The 16,456-nt window shown below is 48.5% G+C and overlaps 1 protein-coding gene across 3 annotated transcripts in view; it reads left to right on the top strand.

Moving 5' to 3' along the window:
- AUTS2 (activator of transcription and developmental regulator AUTS2) overlaps positions 1 to 16,456 on the top strand; it is a 1,150,881-nt gene that overhangs the window by 1,063,058 nt on the left and 71,367 nt on the right. For all 3 annotated transcript variants that reach the window (XM_045819369.1, XM_045819367.1, XM_045819368.1), the window contains exon 6: positions 4,249 to 4,300. In XM_045819369.1, coding sequence (XP_045675325.1) covers positions 4,249 to 4,300 — 52 coding nt within the window. The remainder of the gene's footprint in view (positions 1 to 4,248; positions 4,301 to 16,456) is intronic.

The following is a 16,456-nucleotide window of genomic DNA, read 5'->3' as shown; positions in this document are numbered from 1 at the left end:
AGCCAGGGGCCCCGGTGCCGCCGCCGCCCCCTCCTGACACCCGTTCAGCCAGGGTGCCCGCGGCGCCGGTGACGGCCGCTGATGGAGTTCACTTGAGCTGTGAGCCGGCGGGAGAGGCAGGCGCCCGCGAGCGAGCGCGGGCCGGAGCGCAGCCAGCCCCGGGCGCTCGCCCGCCGCCCGCCAGCTCCCGCCCGGAGTCGCCCTCGGCCCCGCGTAGCCCGCCCGGCGTCCCGGCCGCTGCAGCGCCCCCAGCGCCGCGCGCCGGTGAGATTGGCCAAAAATAAAGACTCCCGGAGCGTACCCCTCCGGCGCGGCGGCGGCGGCGGCGGCGGCGGCGGGATCAGGAGCAGGCGGCCCTTGGCGCTGCTGGAGAGGCGGGCCCGGCAGTCGGGGAGCCCGAGGCTGCCGCCGGGGAGAAGCCGCCGCCGCCGCCGCCGCCGCCGCCGCCGCCGCGGTGCGCCCTCCTCCTCCTCCTCCCTCTCCCTCCTCCCTCCCTCCGCACATGGTCTCCTTTGTCCTGTCGCCGCCGCCGCCTCCTCGCTCTTAGCTCCGCGCGCCGCGGCCGCGGCTCGGGCCGCTCCTGTCCGCCTCGCCCGCCAGCCGGCCCGCCCGGGACGTTCCTCGGGTCCCCGCAGTTCCCCGCCGGCCCCGCGCGCCGAAAGAGCGGCTCGAAGGCAGCGGGAAGCGCGGCCGGGAGCGTCCCTCTCGCCACAGCCGCCGCCGCCGCCCTGCTGGTCCGGCCGCTTTTGGATGTGTGCGCGGCGCCGGCTCCCGCCGCCTGAAGCTGTCGCTCCCGTACGGATCTGGTTCGTGCATCCGCTTCAGACTTTCGCTAGGACGGCAGGAGACTCTTGCGAACGGAGCCCAGTCGGAGTTGGGCGTTTTCTCTTCGCGTGTTTGGCTGGTTTCCCCCTGGTCTCTGACGATCCCCCATTGTGAACCCTGCTAAGGAACCCAACCATGAACTTGGGGCTGACAGGACCGCTTAACCCTTTGCGACCAGGTAATGCAGCCCTGGGGGCACAGCCCCTCGCCCGCCGCCCACGGTCGGAGGGGAGGCGGCCGGGTCGGGGGTCTTTTGTTGCAGCGGCCCAGCCTGCGGGCTGGGGTGGCAGGGGCGGGCTCCTGGCGTCTGGCGCGACGGAGCCCCCGAGTCATCCCCCTCCCTCGTGCTCTCCTCCTGCGCCCAGGACGCCCGCCTTTGTACTTTGCTCCTCGGCCGGCGGGCTCGGCCCGGGAGCTGCGGCGCGAGCGGCGGGAACTGCTCCGTAGGGCCCAGGGGCCGCAGACTTCCCGGCGTCTTCCCCGCCCGCAGGGCGCCGCCGGACCCGGAGCCGGGCCGGGGCCTGCGCGACTGGGGCCAGAGACCTTGGCGCTGGGCTCGCTGCGCGGTCCCCGCGCTGAGGTCGGATCCCGGCCCGCACACGGTGCCAGGGAGAAACGAAAGGAGATGTGGGCTCGGGATCGGCGGCAGTGTGGGGGAGAACTCGCGCTTAAGTTTCGGAGAGGTTTCCCTTTTCTTTTTGAAAAGTCCTTCTTCCTACGGGTGCGGAGGGCTGTCCCCCGAGTCTTCGGCCGAAGGAAATTTAGGTGAACCCCGACCCAGAGCGGCTGCGTCCCACCCCCTTCTGCACGAAAGGCTTTTACTGGTTTCCCTCTGTTCCTTCAATTTGTTTGACTTCTTTAACTTTTCTTTAAACAACCACGGCGCCTAGTAAATTTTTAGTATTAAAAAAATCTGCGCTCTCCTCAAAAAGCAACCAAAAAAGCTTTCTCTTTTTTTTGTATCAATTTTTTTACATGCAGCCACTTAAAGACCTCATCCTCCATAACCGAATAAGGGGCATGAAACGAAATGGCGAGCAAAATCTAAATAAAGGTCTTTAGCATGTGAAGGTACCCCGCGTTACAAAGGAGGGGAGAAAAAGCTCCGCTCCTCTGCAGACTCCGCTCACCACGTTTCCAGTTGTGGTTCCTGACATTTAAAAAAATAGGGAGATAGTCCTGCTAATGTACGGAATTGGAGATTTTTTTCTAAAAACAGTGAAAATGAAAATACACCAAACATTAAAACTCTAGGGGCCAAATAATTTGCTGAAATGCTTTAAAAGTGTAAGTAGAATTTGGAAAGTTTACGGAGGAAAAACAAATAATTTTCTTGTAGTTTCCCTTAAGACTTTGGGTAAGAAGCTCTTTTCTGACTTTCAGGGCAGCGGTCAGCCACAGTTTTAACCATCTGAATGGAAGAGGGAAGGCATCCAGGGTCGTTTTATGATCAGCCAAAGCCCCATGGCGATCATTTTCTTTTGGGTGTTTTTCTGTGGCGGCCTTGTTGAGACCCCCACCCCCCCTTTCCCCCGTTGCAAGGGGCATCCTTAGAGACTTTGTGACATGTATCAGAAAATTAAAGGGCTCCAAAAGCTTTTATTAGAAGGCGTATTCTTAAGCCTCTCGGAATATCCTGTCAGACTTATTTCTGTCATAACTTACTGGTTGGCATCATAATAATCACATCTAAGTTTGCTTCAGACACAGGATCCCTCAACCACTTACTTGAGAATATAGCATGTGGCCCAGTGGAGCTGACAAAGGTGGCGGCCCGGAAGGAGGGTGTGGAAGACAACCAGAGGGCCTGTGCACCTTCACCCACAGCGTCTGTCCTACTCCATCTCTTTCTCACTCTCTCACACACGCCAAGTGCAGATCCAGACTCAGTCAGGAACCGTTTCCTTTCCTTACCTATGCCTTTTGCTTTTGGGGTGCAGTGATTTGTTTTTATATTTCTTTGAGCCAGGCTCATTGTAATAAGTAATTTCAAGATTTACAAGGGTTATTTTAATGTGAAACGATGATTTCATTAACAGATTTTGTTTCCTTTTAAGAATATTAGCTGGAGTTTATTTTTTTAAGCCATTAATTTAACATAGCCATTCCAATTAAAATCAAATACAGTTTTTCATCAAAGAATGGTGAAATACTCCTCTCTGAGTTTTTACCTGGGAAACCCACATTATCTAGAAATCTCAATCTTCTGAACCACCCCTAAAATTGGAAAATTAGAATAAAAATAAAGGGAAAAGTAGTCATAATAAAAATATTTTATGTCTTCCTATATCACTTGCTTTGAGAATTTGAACGTGGTCCCCAGATGTGCACAGGAATATCTCATCTCTGTCAATATAACATGGAAAAACCAAACAGAATATTTTCTTTGTCTCTAAAACCCAGCCCCAAATTCAGAACATGCTGTACTTCAGAATCTCCCCTTCCTCTATTTTCTACATTTCTTTCTTTTTAAAATTTATTCGACATTCTGTGCTTTGCTTTGTCAAACGTGCACCTCTATGAAGTGTGAAAGATAAGTGGTTTCTTACAAGGATTCAGTGGCCAAAACAACATAAATGTAACATAGCCATGATAACTTGAAGTGTAGACACATCTTCAGATTAAACAGTAAGGGTGCTTAGTTTTTAATTTTTTAATTTTTCAAGTTCTAGAATTATTCAATGCTTTCAAAACGTTCTTTTCCCTCAAAGGGACTTCATGTTTATTTTCCAGAGCATTACTGTATATAATTTAAACTAGCTGTACTCTTGCTGTTTCAACGGGCTTATTTCACCTTCCTTAAGCCAGTGTAATAATTAGCACACATGATCTCTAGAAAATAGAAAGGAAATTATGCTGGTGGCGTGTGTGCTGTCGGTGTTGGGGGCAGCTCAGCTTGCTTGGTTTCAATACCAAGGTCGTCCTGGTTACTGTCAGGGGCAGGGATCTCGGGGTCACCAGATGACTAGCTTTATAAATTAATTTCTGGGAGCACTAGTCAACACTTTTTAGTGAGGAAAAGCTTGGCATTAAATAATAGGCATTTCTGGTTTGTGAAAAGAAAATTGAAAAATAGGCATGTCTGCAAATATGAAGAAAGTAGCATTTCCAAAATAATGATCTGTCAACAAAATTGCAAAATCATTACGTGAACGAGTTGAATTGCTTTGTGTATCATCTCATAGAAATATGTTTTGCACAGATAATACGTCTAATAAAGACACGTTTTTAAAATCAGATTTTTTCCCCAGCAAATAGCCGGCGCAGGTCTCTCTCTCGCAGTCACCTAGCGCCACCTTATGGACGATTGGGGAAATGGCTGCTTCCCCTGTTGGCTTTTCTAAAATGCAGACGTAAAATAATAGTAACGACGGTGGAGACAACAGTAATGTCAGTATTTTTTTCTCCCTTCTTGTTTTTCAGGCATCAGATACCAGCTCTGAAAAACTCTTCAATGCTGTCATTGTAAACAAAGGTAAGACTCTAATTCTGAGCAATGGCTCACATATTTTTATATTTGCATCATCGTCATTGCCTAGGAAGGAAGAATAAATAGCAATGGTCTTTCTTTTTTCATTCTGGAATTGTTTATATTTTGTGGTTTTGCTTGAGACAGACGCTGTATTCTTTTGTGATACATTAAAACCCGTTTATTTTAAAGAATACATTGAATCCTTATTAAAATTGATTTGGCTAAAAAGTCACGACTGTCTGTGTGGTTTTAATGCAATGTAGGAGGCAATAATGGAGACTAGTAGTTCTCAAAATGCCTTAACTTTATTGTTAGTTATCAACTACCCAATAGTTGGAGAGCTGTAAATAGCCGATTTGTACTGCAGACTCTAATAACCAGTGGCTGTTTAGTATTCACAATATTATGGCCATAAACCAAGCCTTACTCTGCTGTGGGCTTTCTGTAAAGTTAATAAACGAGCAAGAGGGCAAAATTTAAATACATGCTCTCCCATTAATTTCTTCTAAACCACAATAGTCGGAGTTAGAGAGGCTAATGATATAGCAGTACATTAAGGGAAAACTTAATCTTAAATCATCACCAATTGATTTCTGGGCAGTTTTCATTTGTAGCAGTATTGTTGGAAATAATGAAATTTAAGGTAGTGTCTAATCAGGGGCTTTGCAAAGGTGTGTGATTTGAAAGGTATCAATTATATAAACTATTCGATCTTTTCGTCTCCACCATAGAACCTGATGTAGGGGCGTGCATGATACTTGCTAAGAGAAGGTGTGCTTTTCTCTGGGAATCTCGCTCTGCATTACCTGGATGATACTGGGCCGCACCTGTGCAGACTGGGGCCTTCATAAAGTGAAATTTGAAGCCACTTCAGCATTCCACAGTTGCCTAGGCTAGCATTTTTTTGCGAGATGGTTATCAAGACACATTTTCAAGTGCAGTTACTTTCAGGCTCCCATGTTATTTTAGAGTTGGAACCAACTGCAATTATAAATAGTACATTATGTTTAGAGTTCCCCTGAGGTGTATGTGCTTATGTCATTGCTGTTACTCCCAGAATGATTGTCATATTGAATTTTATCCCTTTTTCTGCATAACGGAGTACTCCAGTTTTATATTTCATCATATTTTTGATGGAGTGAAAGTTTGTATGAATTTCCTAACATAACACTAAAAGCTCAATAAAAGAAGATATGTGCAGTTCATGTCATACATTACTCATGTGTAAAAACGTGTAATTGTTTATTGCTCATTTTGATGGTGGAGAGGATTGGTAGACCGAGATGCATCTGTGTGAAAAGCAGGGTGGGTGAGAGGAGGAGGAGGCTGAGATGGGCTGGTCACCCAAAGGAGGTGTTCTGTTTCAGTGACAACCAGGCCCCAGCCCTCCCAGGATCTTCAGTCCCACGTGACTGGGTCTTTTTTTTTTTTTTTTTTTTTTTTTGCCAGTTTGCTATAAAGCTCTGGAATGTGTCTGCTCTCTGGGATCAGCCCGAGAAAGCAGGTTGGCTCGGGGACCCGCATTCAGGCTGCCGCTGCCCTGGCCAGGCTGAAAGGCTCTCTTCAGGGCAGATGAAGAGTGATTGATGATGAGGAGTGCCCCTCAGCTTCTTCCCTCCTGCTCTGCCCCCTGCTTTCCCTTTTCCAATCCAACGTTTCCCACATTCTTATTTGTGTTTACTTACAGAGTGTGATTTGTGGCATCTATTTGGTTGTGAATAGTCACCCCCTGACAGGGTGCCTTTCTCCTGAGCTGCTTTTCTGGGGGTGATTTAGTTGCCTTAAAGGGATTAAGATTTCTTTGTGAACACTAAAATCAACATAGGCTTTTTCTGAGCTTTGCTTGGGAAACCATACACAAATAAGCATTTTAGTTGATGGCAGATTATGCCTTTGCCCCTTATTTCCATCAAAATAGTCTTTCTTTTCTCCTCCTGAGTTGCCCCTTAATGCCTTATGCTAATTCCTGTTGGTAACATGAATGACAAGAGGCTGAATCAATGCAAATCCAGGTGCTGCCGACGAGACTGACTGGTGTCCAGCTCCTGCCTCCTCCCTTGGGAGAAGGGGATTAAGGGGAGCAGGAAAGGGGTGGGGGAGATGGGGACAGTTTTGTTAAAGGGATTAGTATTCAAACTGCTAAACATCAGGAAAACAACTTCAAAAAGCGATTCATTGTGTAGCGATAATGTCAACAATGACTTCAAGACAGGTGCAGAGAGTCTTTCGATGTGCTCTTGATTTTTGGTCTGTTTTCACTCGGAGTAGTGGCAGTATTTATGGAATGGATGGTTGACAAGGCCTTCAAGGAATTGTCAGCTTCGTGCACATCAAGTTCAAGTTCTGAACAGCAGCCTGCCTGCCTGCAAGTCAGATCTCCTTCCTGTCTCTGTCCGGTATTCTTAGCCAAGAGCAATGAAAAGCATTGTAAGAAAGGGCAAACTTACACCAGGTAACAAACACGACTGGGGAAATCTTCAAAGCCTCCGTGTATTGAACTGTCGAACAAGCACGCAGGGAAGCTGACACGTGTATTTCTGCACCTCCAGATGTTTAAAGCTACACACCCCCTCTCCAGCGCCAGAGTTCCTCAGCGCTCCTGCCTCAGAGGAGCCTGGCTGTAAGCCGCTGCCGAGATGAGATTATGCCGCTGAGCCCAGTGGCGGGCAGATTTGGACCATAAAATGCCACTGTGGGAGGGCAGTGTTAATCTCGCAGACTGACTGTGGTGGGGGGCTTGGTGGAGGGGGGCACAGCTTTGATGTTGGGATGTTGGGGATGAAGCTCCAGGCTGAAGCAGCAGGGCCCGCGGCTCAAACCCCCGTCAATCTGTTGGTGAGCTTGAATAAATCATTTAGCCTCTTTAGGTGAGCATTTCCGACCATAGCAAACCTCCCAGTCCGGGGCCTGACATCTCTGGTGGGGATTTTTTATAACATTTAGTAGTTAGGTATGATGACTATGTCTTCTCTCACTTCTGCCCGTTGATTTTATTTTGACATTCTCTGTATTGTTGGGTCCATCCAATTTAATAGAGAACTAGTAAGGTTTTCTGTGTCGGTGTTCCAAGTCGTTGCTTTCTTCTGACGTCTTTTATTTCCCATTTTAAAACAAATTAATCAAGCCGTGAGTGCATGCATGCACTCATGACAGGCGGGAAGATGAGTCTCCAAAGTGCAGGGCTTAGGGTTGTAATACACATAAAAAAATAGCTTAACTTTAATCAAGGTCATGGTTGCCTTACTGAGTTTTTATGTGTTTAAATGTTTACAGGATGTTCATGTGAGTTTTATGAATCCTTCTGTCTTTGTGACTCAGCCATCTGCCAAAGAAAAATTAACTTTCCCAGGGAGACAGAGACACACAGAGAGGGACTTCTTGTCCAGGCTGAGCTGGTTGAACTGCTAGAAGAGCAACAGGCCTTCTCCCCAGAATGCTGGAGTATTTGTCCTTAAAGCTCCTCTCCAGTCGACTCAGTGTGGCCAGCCAGCCTGCGGTGCCCTCTCTTTCCTACCGCAGGCCCTACTGCTTGTCGGGTTTGCCACTTTGATATACAGACAGAAATGCAGAAGATGAGTATTTTGCTGCCTATGACCATCCTGCCAAGATAGTTAATCTCTTTTAAACTCTGAAATTGCTTCAGGGCAGAGCTCCCTGAGGAGGAAAGAAAAGCAGGGCAGCCCTACCTGGGAGGAAGGAGAACAGTAGTCTCTGGAGTCCTTTGCTTATATACAGCCCCCGGGTGGTTTCATGGTCTGGGCTAGGGGAAGAGAAAAGGACCCTTTTTGCCACAGAGCCCTCCTGTCCAGGATCTGCCCTGCAGAAAGGGCAAGTTATAAAGGACAGGTGGCGGGGAGGTGCAGTTCACATAAGGATTTCCTCACCCCTTCTTCCTTGACCGTGGTCACTGTCATCTCACATTGTAGCCGTGGGCCCTCCCGCGTGGGCTGTTAGAGAGCTGAGCTGGCTGAGTGGGCATCTCTGAGGTGCCAAGGTAGGAAGGACCCAGGGAGGGAGGAAGCCCCTGGCCCGTGCTCCCCCTGCTGTGAGCTCCAAGTGTCTGCCGAAAAGGGTGCAGCAGAGGAGCAGCCACCCACCAGCCTGGGTCACCTGGGGAATTGTAGCGACCACTCACTCACTCCCCAGGTGAGTACCAGGTGGCGCCCTGGGGCTGCCCTGGGGCTGCCGGAGCTCTCAGACCGGGGCTGCTTCTCCTTTTCCCGGCCCTACCAGGCCTACGGGTAGGTGCACCTGACCTCTTCTTGGGGTCCTTTTGTACTGAGACTTTCCATGGAGCACAGGGGAGATCGAGCCGTTAGGCCAGTGGAGCGTTCAGTGTTTTTGACAGTACGGTTTTAGGAGCGGTGTAGAAAGAAAACCTGGCTGAAATGTCGCTCGAGATTGGAGGAGAGACCAGGTGACTGACATGTTACTAGAGATACACCTGTTTGGTGTGCGGAGGTGCAGTAACTGAGTACCTAATACAGTCTTTAATGGAGCTGGTCTCACCTCATTCATTAGATTTAGTCATGAAAGGGGAAGTCCTTGGTTTGGTGATTGAAAAGCTCAGTTATATTACCACCAGGGCCACCACTGACTTAAGAAAAACCCCTCTTCCAAAATAATTCTGTGCTTTTTATATAAGTGAAAATAATGCAGTTGATGATAGGATAGCATTCTTTAAAACTTTTTTTTTAATTTAGAGTTTAAAACCCAATCATAACGAACATAGAGACCATTTTCAGTTCCCTGCAGTGTCCTGGGTTTAGTGCTGACGGGCCGGCCTGAAACCTTCCCACAGTGCACGAGAGCCCATGTCGGCCTCTGTGTACCAGCTGCATTTTTCTACTGTCTTAAATCTTAGGTAAGGGGAGAGTGTTGGGCTGTCATGCATTCTTTGGTTTTCTTTCTCTCATCCTTTTTAAATACTTTTCAGAGCGTTGTGTGGTGGGGGCGCGGTGTCTTTAGGAGATAGAGACGTCTGGGGTGTGGAGAATTAAATACTATTGAAGGGTAATTGGTCCTTGATGGGAGACAAAGGAGCTATGAGTAGATGAGTTCCCCCTCCAGCCCCATACTGCAAATAGCATGCAATCAGCTCCTTTTGTGATGGAAATTGACCTTTCTATAGAAGCCAGGCTCTTACAGAATTTGTTATATGGAATTATTGCCTGAGGATTCTTGGAAACAGATGCCTCATACTGTTAAACAACCAGTAAGAGTCTAAAATTGTCCATGTTGTAAGAAAGTGTCTCCTTTTGGATATTTTCCCATCGGCTCTACCTGGTCTTTCCCTGACCGTATGGATGACCGTGGTGGGGAAATCCTAGGTGAACATTGGATCCCATCCCCGGAGGTTTAGTGAAGAAGGTGGACGAGTTTCCAAACATTCAAACTGATCTTGACCGTGTCTTCCGAGTAGAAGCTTTACAGTGATGTCACTTTTCCAGGTAAAACTTAGGCCAGATCATCCAGAGCTGATTACGATGTAACAGGTCCCTCTTTTAGTGAAGTAAGCCAACATTACTTTGCTTGCTTTTGAAACCAGTAACAAAGTTCTTTGCTTACTGGTTTGAATGATCGCTGCATTTTTGACACTTTAGAATGGTGGCCTGGATTGTCCTCTGAAAGCCTTTCCTCCGTGCTTGGCAATACGAGCTAAAGAGCTTGAATGTTGACCAGCCCCTGTTTTCAACTCATTTGTATTCAGGGTTTTGTTTGGTTAAATAAAATGCCTGAGTATTTGGTTGTCTGAGAAAGTAGTACACACTCTTACGGAGACAGTTGGGATAAAAAAAAAAACCCACCACCAAATCGGTCCTGGAGAGTCTTTAATGGGACCTGTTAAATGACAAAGGCCTCCTTCCTGTCACACACGGGGCCCCAGGCGTGGAAAGTTTCCTGCCTGAAGGAAGCCTGTGGCCATCCCACAGCCTCTGGATTATTTCTAGTTTCTGACAACTGCAGAAAAATGTTGTTTTCTCTGAAAATGTATGTTTATTTAACTAGGTTTCTTTTTTGCTTCACAATCTGGATTCCATTCAGTCAGTTACCACTCCAATTAACTAACAATTATTTAACATTAACAGTAATTACAGACGCCAGTTAAGCGCCTACAGATGTCAACTGTTAGCTTTGTACCTAATCACTCAATGAAATGGAGAAAGTTCAACAAACATCAATTAGGCGAGCAATTAGTATGAGTTAGGAAAGAGCATGTTATCATGTGTGAGCTGATTCAATTTATTTTATTTTGGCAGTAAAACACACACAGGCAAGCGGCAATAAGTTCCGCAGATAAGATAAAACTCCATTGTTTTGCAGCTTACATAAGACTTCTCTGCTTTCCTGTGCATAAGTCAAATATACTCTTGCCTGGAATTTATTTAACAAGCAAAATTTGTCTCAATTACTCAGAAAGCCCAGCAGTGCTCAGTCTCAGGAAGCAACTTTGGTGAATTATGAATCCAGTGAAGATGTAAAAGGACCCGTCAGAAAATTTCAGCAGAGAAATGATTGATTCCTACACACGTAATCTCCGTGCATTTTGGATTTTCACCGGCTGGTCCCTGAACCTGTGGCAGAGCTGGTGCAACAGTGACTTTATTAATTTCATGGTGCCTGCACTTCTGCTCAGCTGTCTTTGATTTAGCCCAGGGCCACCATCAAAGTGTTTTACTACTTGCCCAGTCTATGCCTTAAAAAAGTAGAAGTGGCTCTCTGTTGAAGACCCACTTGGTGAGTTCACCAGAGGAATTTTGGCCTCAGTTCGAAGGTCTGTGCCACCTGCCTGCACCCGCTTCCATGCAATACACATGACTTCCGTCAATGGCTGAGAGTGCCTGGACGCACTGGGACAGTGCAGTCAAAGGCCTGGCTGTGCGAGGTGGCCAGCCGTGCATCGGCATGTGGAGGCTCATTTCACCTCCACGCAGAAAGCTGGCCACAAGTGGCTGCGCCTCTGGTTCCCCTCATAGGAAGGATTTCCTGCCCACTCTGGAACCTGTGGATGGGCGTGGAAGGAGCCAGTCGCTCCCGGGGTGCCCTGCCGGTTCACTGTGGTGTTATGTGCAGAATCTTCCCCTTAAGTACACCTCTCAGCAACTCCAAGAGTTGAAAAGGAAATGTTCTGCCACTGGAATAGCTTAAGTGAAGAGCCACCGTGTCCCACGTGTTTTCCCACTGTGAACCTCTTGTGCGTGTTCAGCAGTACAGCAAACGGTGGGCTGTCACGGCTGGTGCTTGAGAGGTGTGTTTGCCCTTCTACAGCGATTAGCAGAGCCCCTGCCCTTTCTGGGGCTTTCGCACATTATGCAGTGGAGGCTCATGACAACAAAGGTCTCATGTTAAGTGTCAACCATGGACCAGCTGCAGGTCTCCTTGTCTTTGCTCAGACCCAGGTTCAAGGAGCAGCACCCATCCTTGGTCATTACCTTAGTCTAGGGAAAAGAGGCGAGAGATCAGAACCGTGGGATGCCTCTTCAGGTCTCAGCTTGGATGTGGTGGGTGGCATTTCCAGCCATCTCACTGGCCAGAACAAGTCCGTAGGGCTTTTCCTGAGGTGTTTTGTGCTCCCTGAGGTGTTTTGAGGTTGGGAAGAACTTTTTTTCGATAGTGGAGGGTCTCACCCAGGACTTCTGGCCTCGCAGGAGGTCCACCGTTGTCTGAGCAGGCGGCTGAAATCGTCACGGTTACTGCAGGCACTGCACCAGGGCTCGACTTGAGGCATCTCTGCTTTTCCCACCTTCTGTTAAGTTGGTACTTCTCCACATTTCTACTCTTCCGTGCCCACTCCTGTGCCCGCAAGTGGACTGATCTTTAATTTTCAGCCAGGTTTCGTTAGACTCGACCGAGGATTTTCAGATGAGAGTACTTCCTCAGCACCGGGTGACAGCAGCGTGAGGCCCAGTTTGGGGCTGAGGCGGGAGGGCGCCTGCTAATGAGGAGCAGTGTTGTGTGGGCGCTGGAAGCCTCCCTGACCCTCGTAAACCTTGTCTCGTCAAGGAAGAGGTTGAGAGCACATCATTGCTTTTCTAAGAGTCCTTTTGAAGAGGGAAATGTCTCAAGTATGCCTGTTAATAGACTGATGTGGGAGGCGGTTGTATTTGGACGCCTTTAAAAGCCACTTGGAAAACATTTTCCCCCTCTTATCTATCACCTTTCACATCTCTCAGCAGAGTAACACTAAAACCTAATTTTAGCCAAGATTACATCATTTTCTCATTATCTGTTTATAGCCGGGAAAGGCTTTTCCATAGTAAAGCTCTTCTTCCTGAAAGCCCAACCATGTAATTCCTCTTGTTTTATATCAGTTTTGCATGTTCCAAATGCAGACTTCTTGGGTTGATCTCTTCAGGCTTCTTTATTCATGAGCTTTAACTGTAAACTTGGTTTGACAAGGAGTCTTCTGAAATCAGATCTGTCATCTGTTAAGTAAGTGACATCAATGTTTATTTTATTTATTCCTTCAATCGGCGGGAAGTGAAAGCCATAGTGAAATTAGTCTTTCATTCAGCAAATGTCGTTGAGCCCTGAGTGTGGAAGAGGCCCCGGAGATCCAGCAATGAGCAGATCACATTAAAAACATACAACCAGAAAAGTAAGAGTTTAAGAGTATTTTAAAATTCAGAAAGGGACTTTGTAAGTGGTGTCATGGGGAAGAAGTCACGTGCTAATTTTTTGAACGGCTTTCGGAGGTGGCGAGGAGGGAAGCTGTCTGAGCTGAGCTGGCGGAGGGTCTGCGAACCGGAAGCGGCCTCCCCCCACTCTCTCTCTCTCTCTCTCTCTCTCTCTCTCTCTCTCTCTCTCTCTCTCTCTCTCTCTCTCTCTCTCTCTCTCTCTCTCTCTCTCGTGGAAGATGTGGCCCTTGAGAGAGCCACAGAGTTTGCCAGCTCAAGTTCACCGTTCACCGTTAGACCAAAACCTACCCCCCTTAGAGTTTTCCACCTGAACAGCGGGTACTTTTGTTGGTTAATTAAGCTAATGAAAAGATTTGGGGGGAGCCAGTACAGTTCTGTGCATTGCCTGTCGACAGCCCTTCCCCCCTTTTGCATGTTTCTGCCAGGTAGAAGGGATGCTGACGTCCTTGTGGGACTGGCCCACCGCAGGGCGGTGAGGGGAGGGTCACTGTAAGCCCTGCTTGTGGGAAAGGGGCATCGGGGCTCGCGTTGGAGCTGGGCCGCTTGTAACCACCAACAGATCACACCACTGGACTTGTTATCCTCTTTGGTCGTGTGAGAAAGTTGGATGGACTCCAAAACCCATCAGGGTCTAAAGGCCAAAGTTTGATTCTGAGCGTCTGGGTCCTTTCAGAGCCTGAAGCTTGTGCGGAGGGCACGCGTTTTCCTAGATAGCTGGGAACGAGACCGTGAACACTGCCCTTTGGAAGCAGTGGTGCCTTGTGTGTAGCCAGTGCTGACTTCACCCTGGACGTGTGGGGGAGGACAGGGCCATGTAAACTGCTCTCCTCTCCAGGAGATTCCGTCTCTGTAAGAAAGAGCTCAGAGGTAAGAGGGGCTGAGTCTCAGGGGTGGGGGCAGAGGGGAAGAGAACGAGGTTCTACAATTTGGATACCAGTTGTTAGGTATTAACCTGCAGAATAAGAATAACGATACGGAGTCCTTGTCTGCTGGTCTGTGTTTTGAGAGGTTTTAAAAGAGGTGTTTTATCTGCTTAATAAATATTTATAAAACCCCACTGTGTAAAGAATTTAGGTGCCCCTTCCTTTGTAATTGACTTAAGTGGGATGACTGACCACTTCCCAGGCAGGGTGGGGCCAGGGGGCAGACAGGGAGAACTAGGCCCTGCTTTCGAGCACCCACAGGCAAGCTGCCAGGTGGTGTCTTTTTTTATGGAGTGGTTGACTCATTCTACCGGTGTGAATTGTAATGAGGCTTGGATGGACCATTCTAGATAATCTAGGGAATGTCACCACCTCGCCATCCATCTCTAGCTGTCAGCAGACTCATACACCAAGCAATCCATCAGAGCTCTGCTTCTTCCAAAGTTAATCTAGGCCTTCTCGACTGAAGCAATCTTCCTTCCTACTTTGCTCTGCCAGAAGGTGACGATAATGACAGCTTCATCGGCTCAGCACCACACTTGCTGTTTGCTGGATTTTAGCTTCATTCACAGTCTTCTCATACCTGTTGGGGGAAGGTTTGTTTTGGAGTAAAGAAAAAGAAATAATACTCCAGGCATCTCGGCGTCCCCCCCAGAGGGGGCACACACTACCAGTGTGAATGCGTTTAAGGAGGAGCCAGCTACGTCTGTTCCCACGTCCATCCTGTGTTATCCAGGAGCGTTAGGTTGGTCTGGGCTGTCTCCCTTTCTTTCTGAGCCTGACTCCTGTGGAAAGGAAGAGCATCACTGATGAGACACTGAGGATCTTGGAGACAAATCCCTGGGTTAGCAGCTGGGGCATGGCTGCTGTGTGCTTTGGGCGACAGTTAGACTGTAAGCTAAACTTCATGGGTTTGTTTTCTGCAGTTGGCTGTAGGGGCCACAGTGCCCTGTATAATGATGGCCTCCTCCCAAAATGTTAGCCATCCGACAAATTTGATTTTGACTCCCATGGGAAGTGGAAACTCCCGCCTTCCCTGAGTGGGCTGGGGATTGCTAGTGAGAGGATGGCTCTCTGGTTCTACGCCTCCTCACCACCCACCCAGGGGTGACCAATGTGTGATGGGCCACAGACCCTGTCTGGCCGGGGCCGCCCCCCAGAGCACTCCTTGGCTGGCTGGTGCCTGGGTTCGCACCCTCCTTCCTAGGATCCTCTGGCTTGAGGGAAGAGCTCTTCTTCCTTCTGGAGGAGCTCCAGGACAAACTTGAAAACTGCCTACTCTAAGGGGTTTTCTGGCGTTTTAAAAGTTAAGGCCGACTTTCTGAGCCTTCTCAGCATCTTGCCAGGTATCTTATCTTATTCAAATATCCTAATTGCTGCTCAGGCTTCTGGGCTGCACATCATCCTAGCACCTAACTGACAAAGTAGACCTTCACCTGAGGGCCTCATTATGCTTTCTGCCTGTGCATCAGGCCAAAAATACCTCCATAATACCTGCCCGACATCCTGGGCTTCCAAGTGACAAACAAATAATTGGGTGAAACAAACCCTGGATGCCGAGCAGCTGCCACCGGTGTCGGAGCACAGAGGAGTCCACGGCAATAACAGTCACAGCGCTGCCTGGTTCGTGTCAGAGCAAATCTTTGAACAGGGGGTTGTGCTGACACCAGAGAATGACAGCCTTGGAAATGGCATGCTAGTTACTGCTGCAAGTGAGGCCTCTCATGTAGACCGTGACAAGCAGCTGTCATTTCCATACAGGTGAACAACTGACATCCTGGCGTGGGGAGGGCGGGGGCTGGCAGAGGAGCTGTGTGAGGGGCCAGGTAAGCTGGACTGCTGAGAGAGGAGTCTCCGATACTGGTCACCATTAGCATTGTGTCAGAAGCCGGTCTTAAAACACACACACACAGACACACACACAGGTCCTATCTTTAATTTCTTAGGGCTCATCTGAGACACAGCTACAGAAATACTGTGTCAGCTTTTTGAGGACCGAGATACAGCTATGCTGCCAGTCCAGTGCCCAGCCCAGCTGACTTAAAGAATTCACTAAAAGGATTTTGCAGTTCGCCTCTGGGCCCTCCGCATCTTCTTGATGTGTCACAGATTTGGTTTCTGGGACTAGTGCTTAGTTTTAGTGGAAGAGGCAAAGTCTCTGCTTGCTAAACAGGACTTGATCGGCTGGAATTCGGTGCAGGATTGGGTCTAGACCAGGGGTTCTCAAAGTACGGTCCCTACACCAGCAAGGTCAGCATCCCCTGAGGAATTGTTAGAAGTGAAAAATTTATACAACTGGAAACTCTGGGGGCGTGGCCCAGCAGTCTGTTTTGAGCAAATCTTGGGGTGATTCTGATGCAGATGACCACTGGTCTGGCTGCAAGGAAGAATGTTTGGACAGTGAGGTTTCTGTAAGTGCTCCCATGAGATGATGCAAGGATCGTTCAGTGAAATCCAGACTCTTACCAAGCAGGACGTAGGTCTGCTCGTGGTCAGGCAGCCTTCGTGTTTGTTTATTTGCAATACCAGATGCGCCGGATCTGCTGAAAGCAGCACTGTGGCCCTGCCCTTGGACTCAGTTGCCTGGCCCCGTGGAT

This window comes from Phyllostomus hastatus, unplaced genomic scaffold (assembly GCF_019186645.2).
Source record: "Phyllostomus hastatus isolate PE091 unplaced genomic scaffold, TTU_PhHast_1.1 phas_scaffold_385, whole genome shotgun sequence".
In the NCBI taxonomy this organism is placed as follows: Eukaryota; Metazoa; Chordata; class Mammalia; order Chiroptera; family Phyllostomidae; genus Phyllostomus; species Phyllostomus hastatus.
The sequence above is the reverse complement of the archived record's forward strand: the minus strand, read 5'-3'. Positions and strand labels throughout refer to the sequence as shown.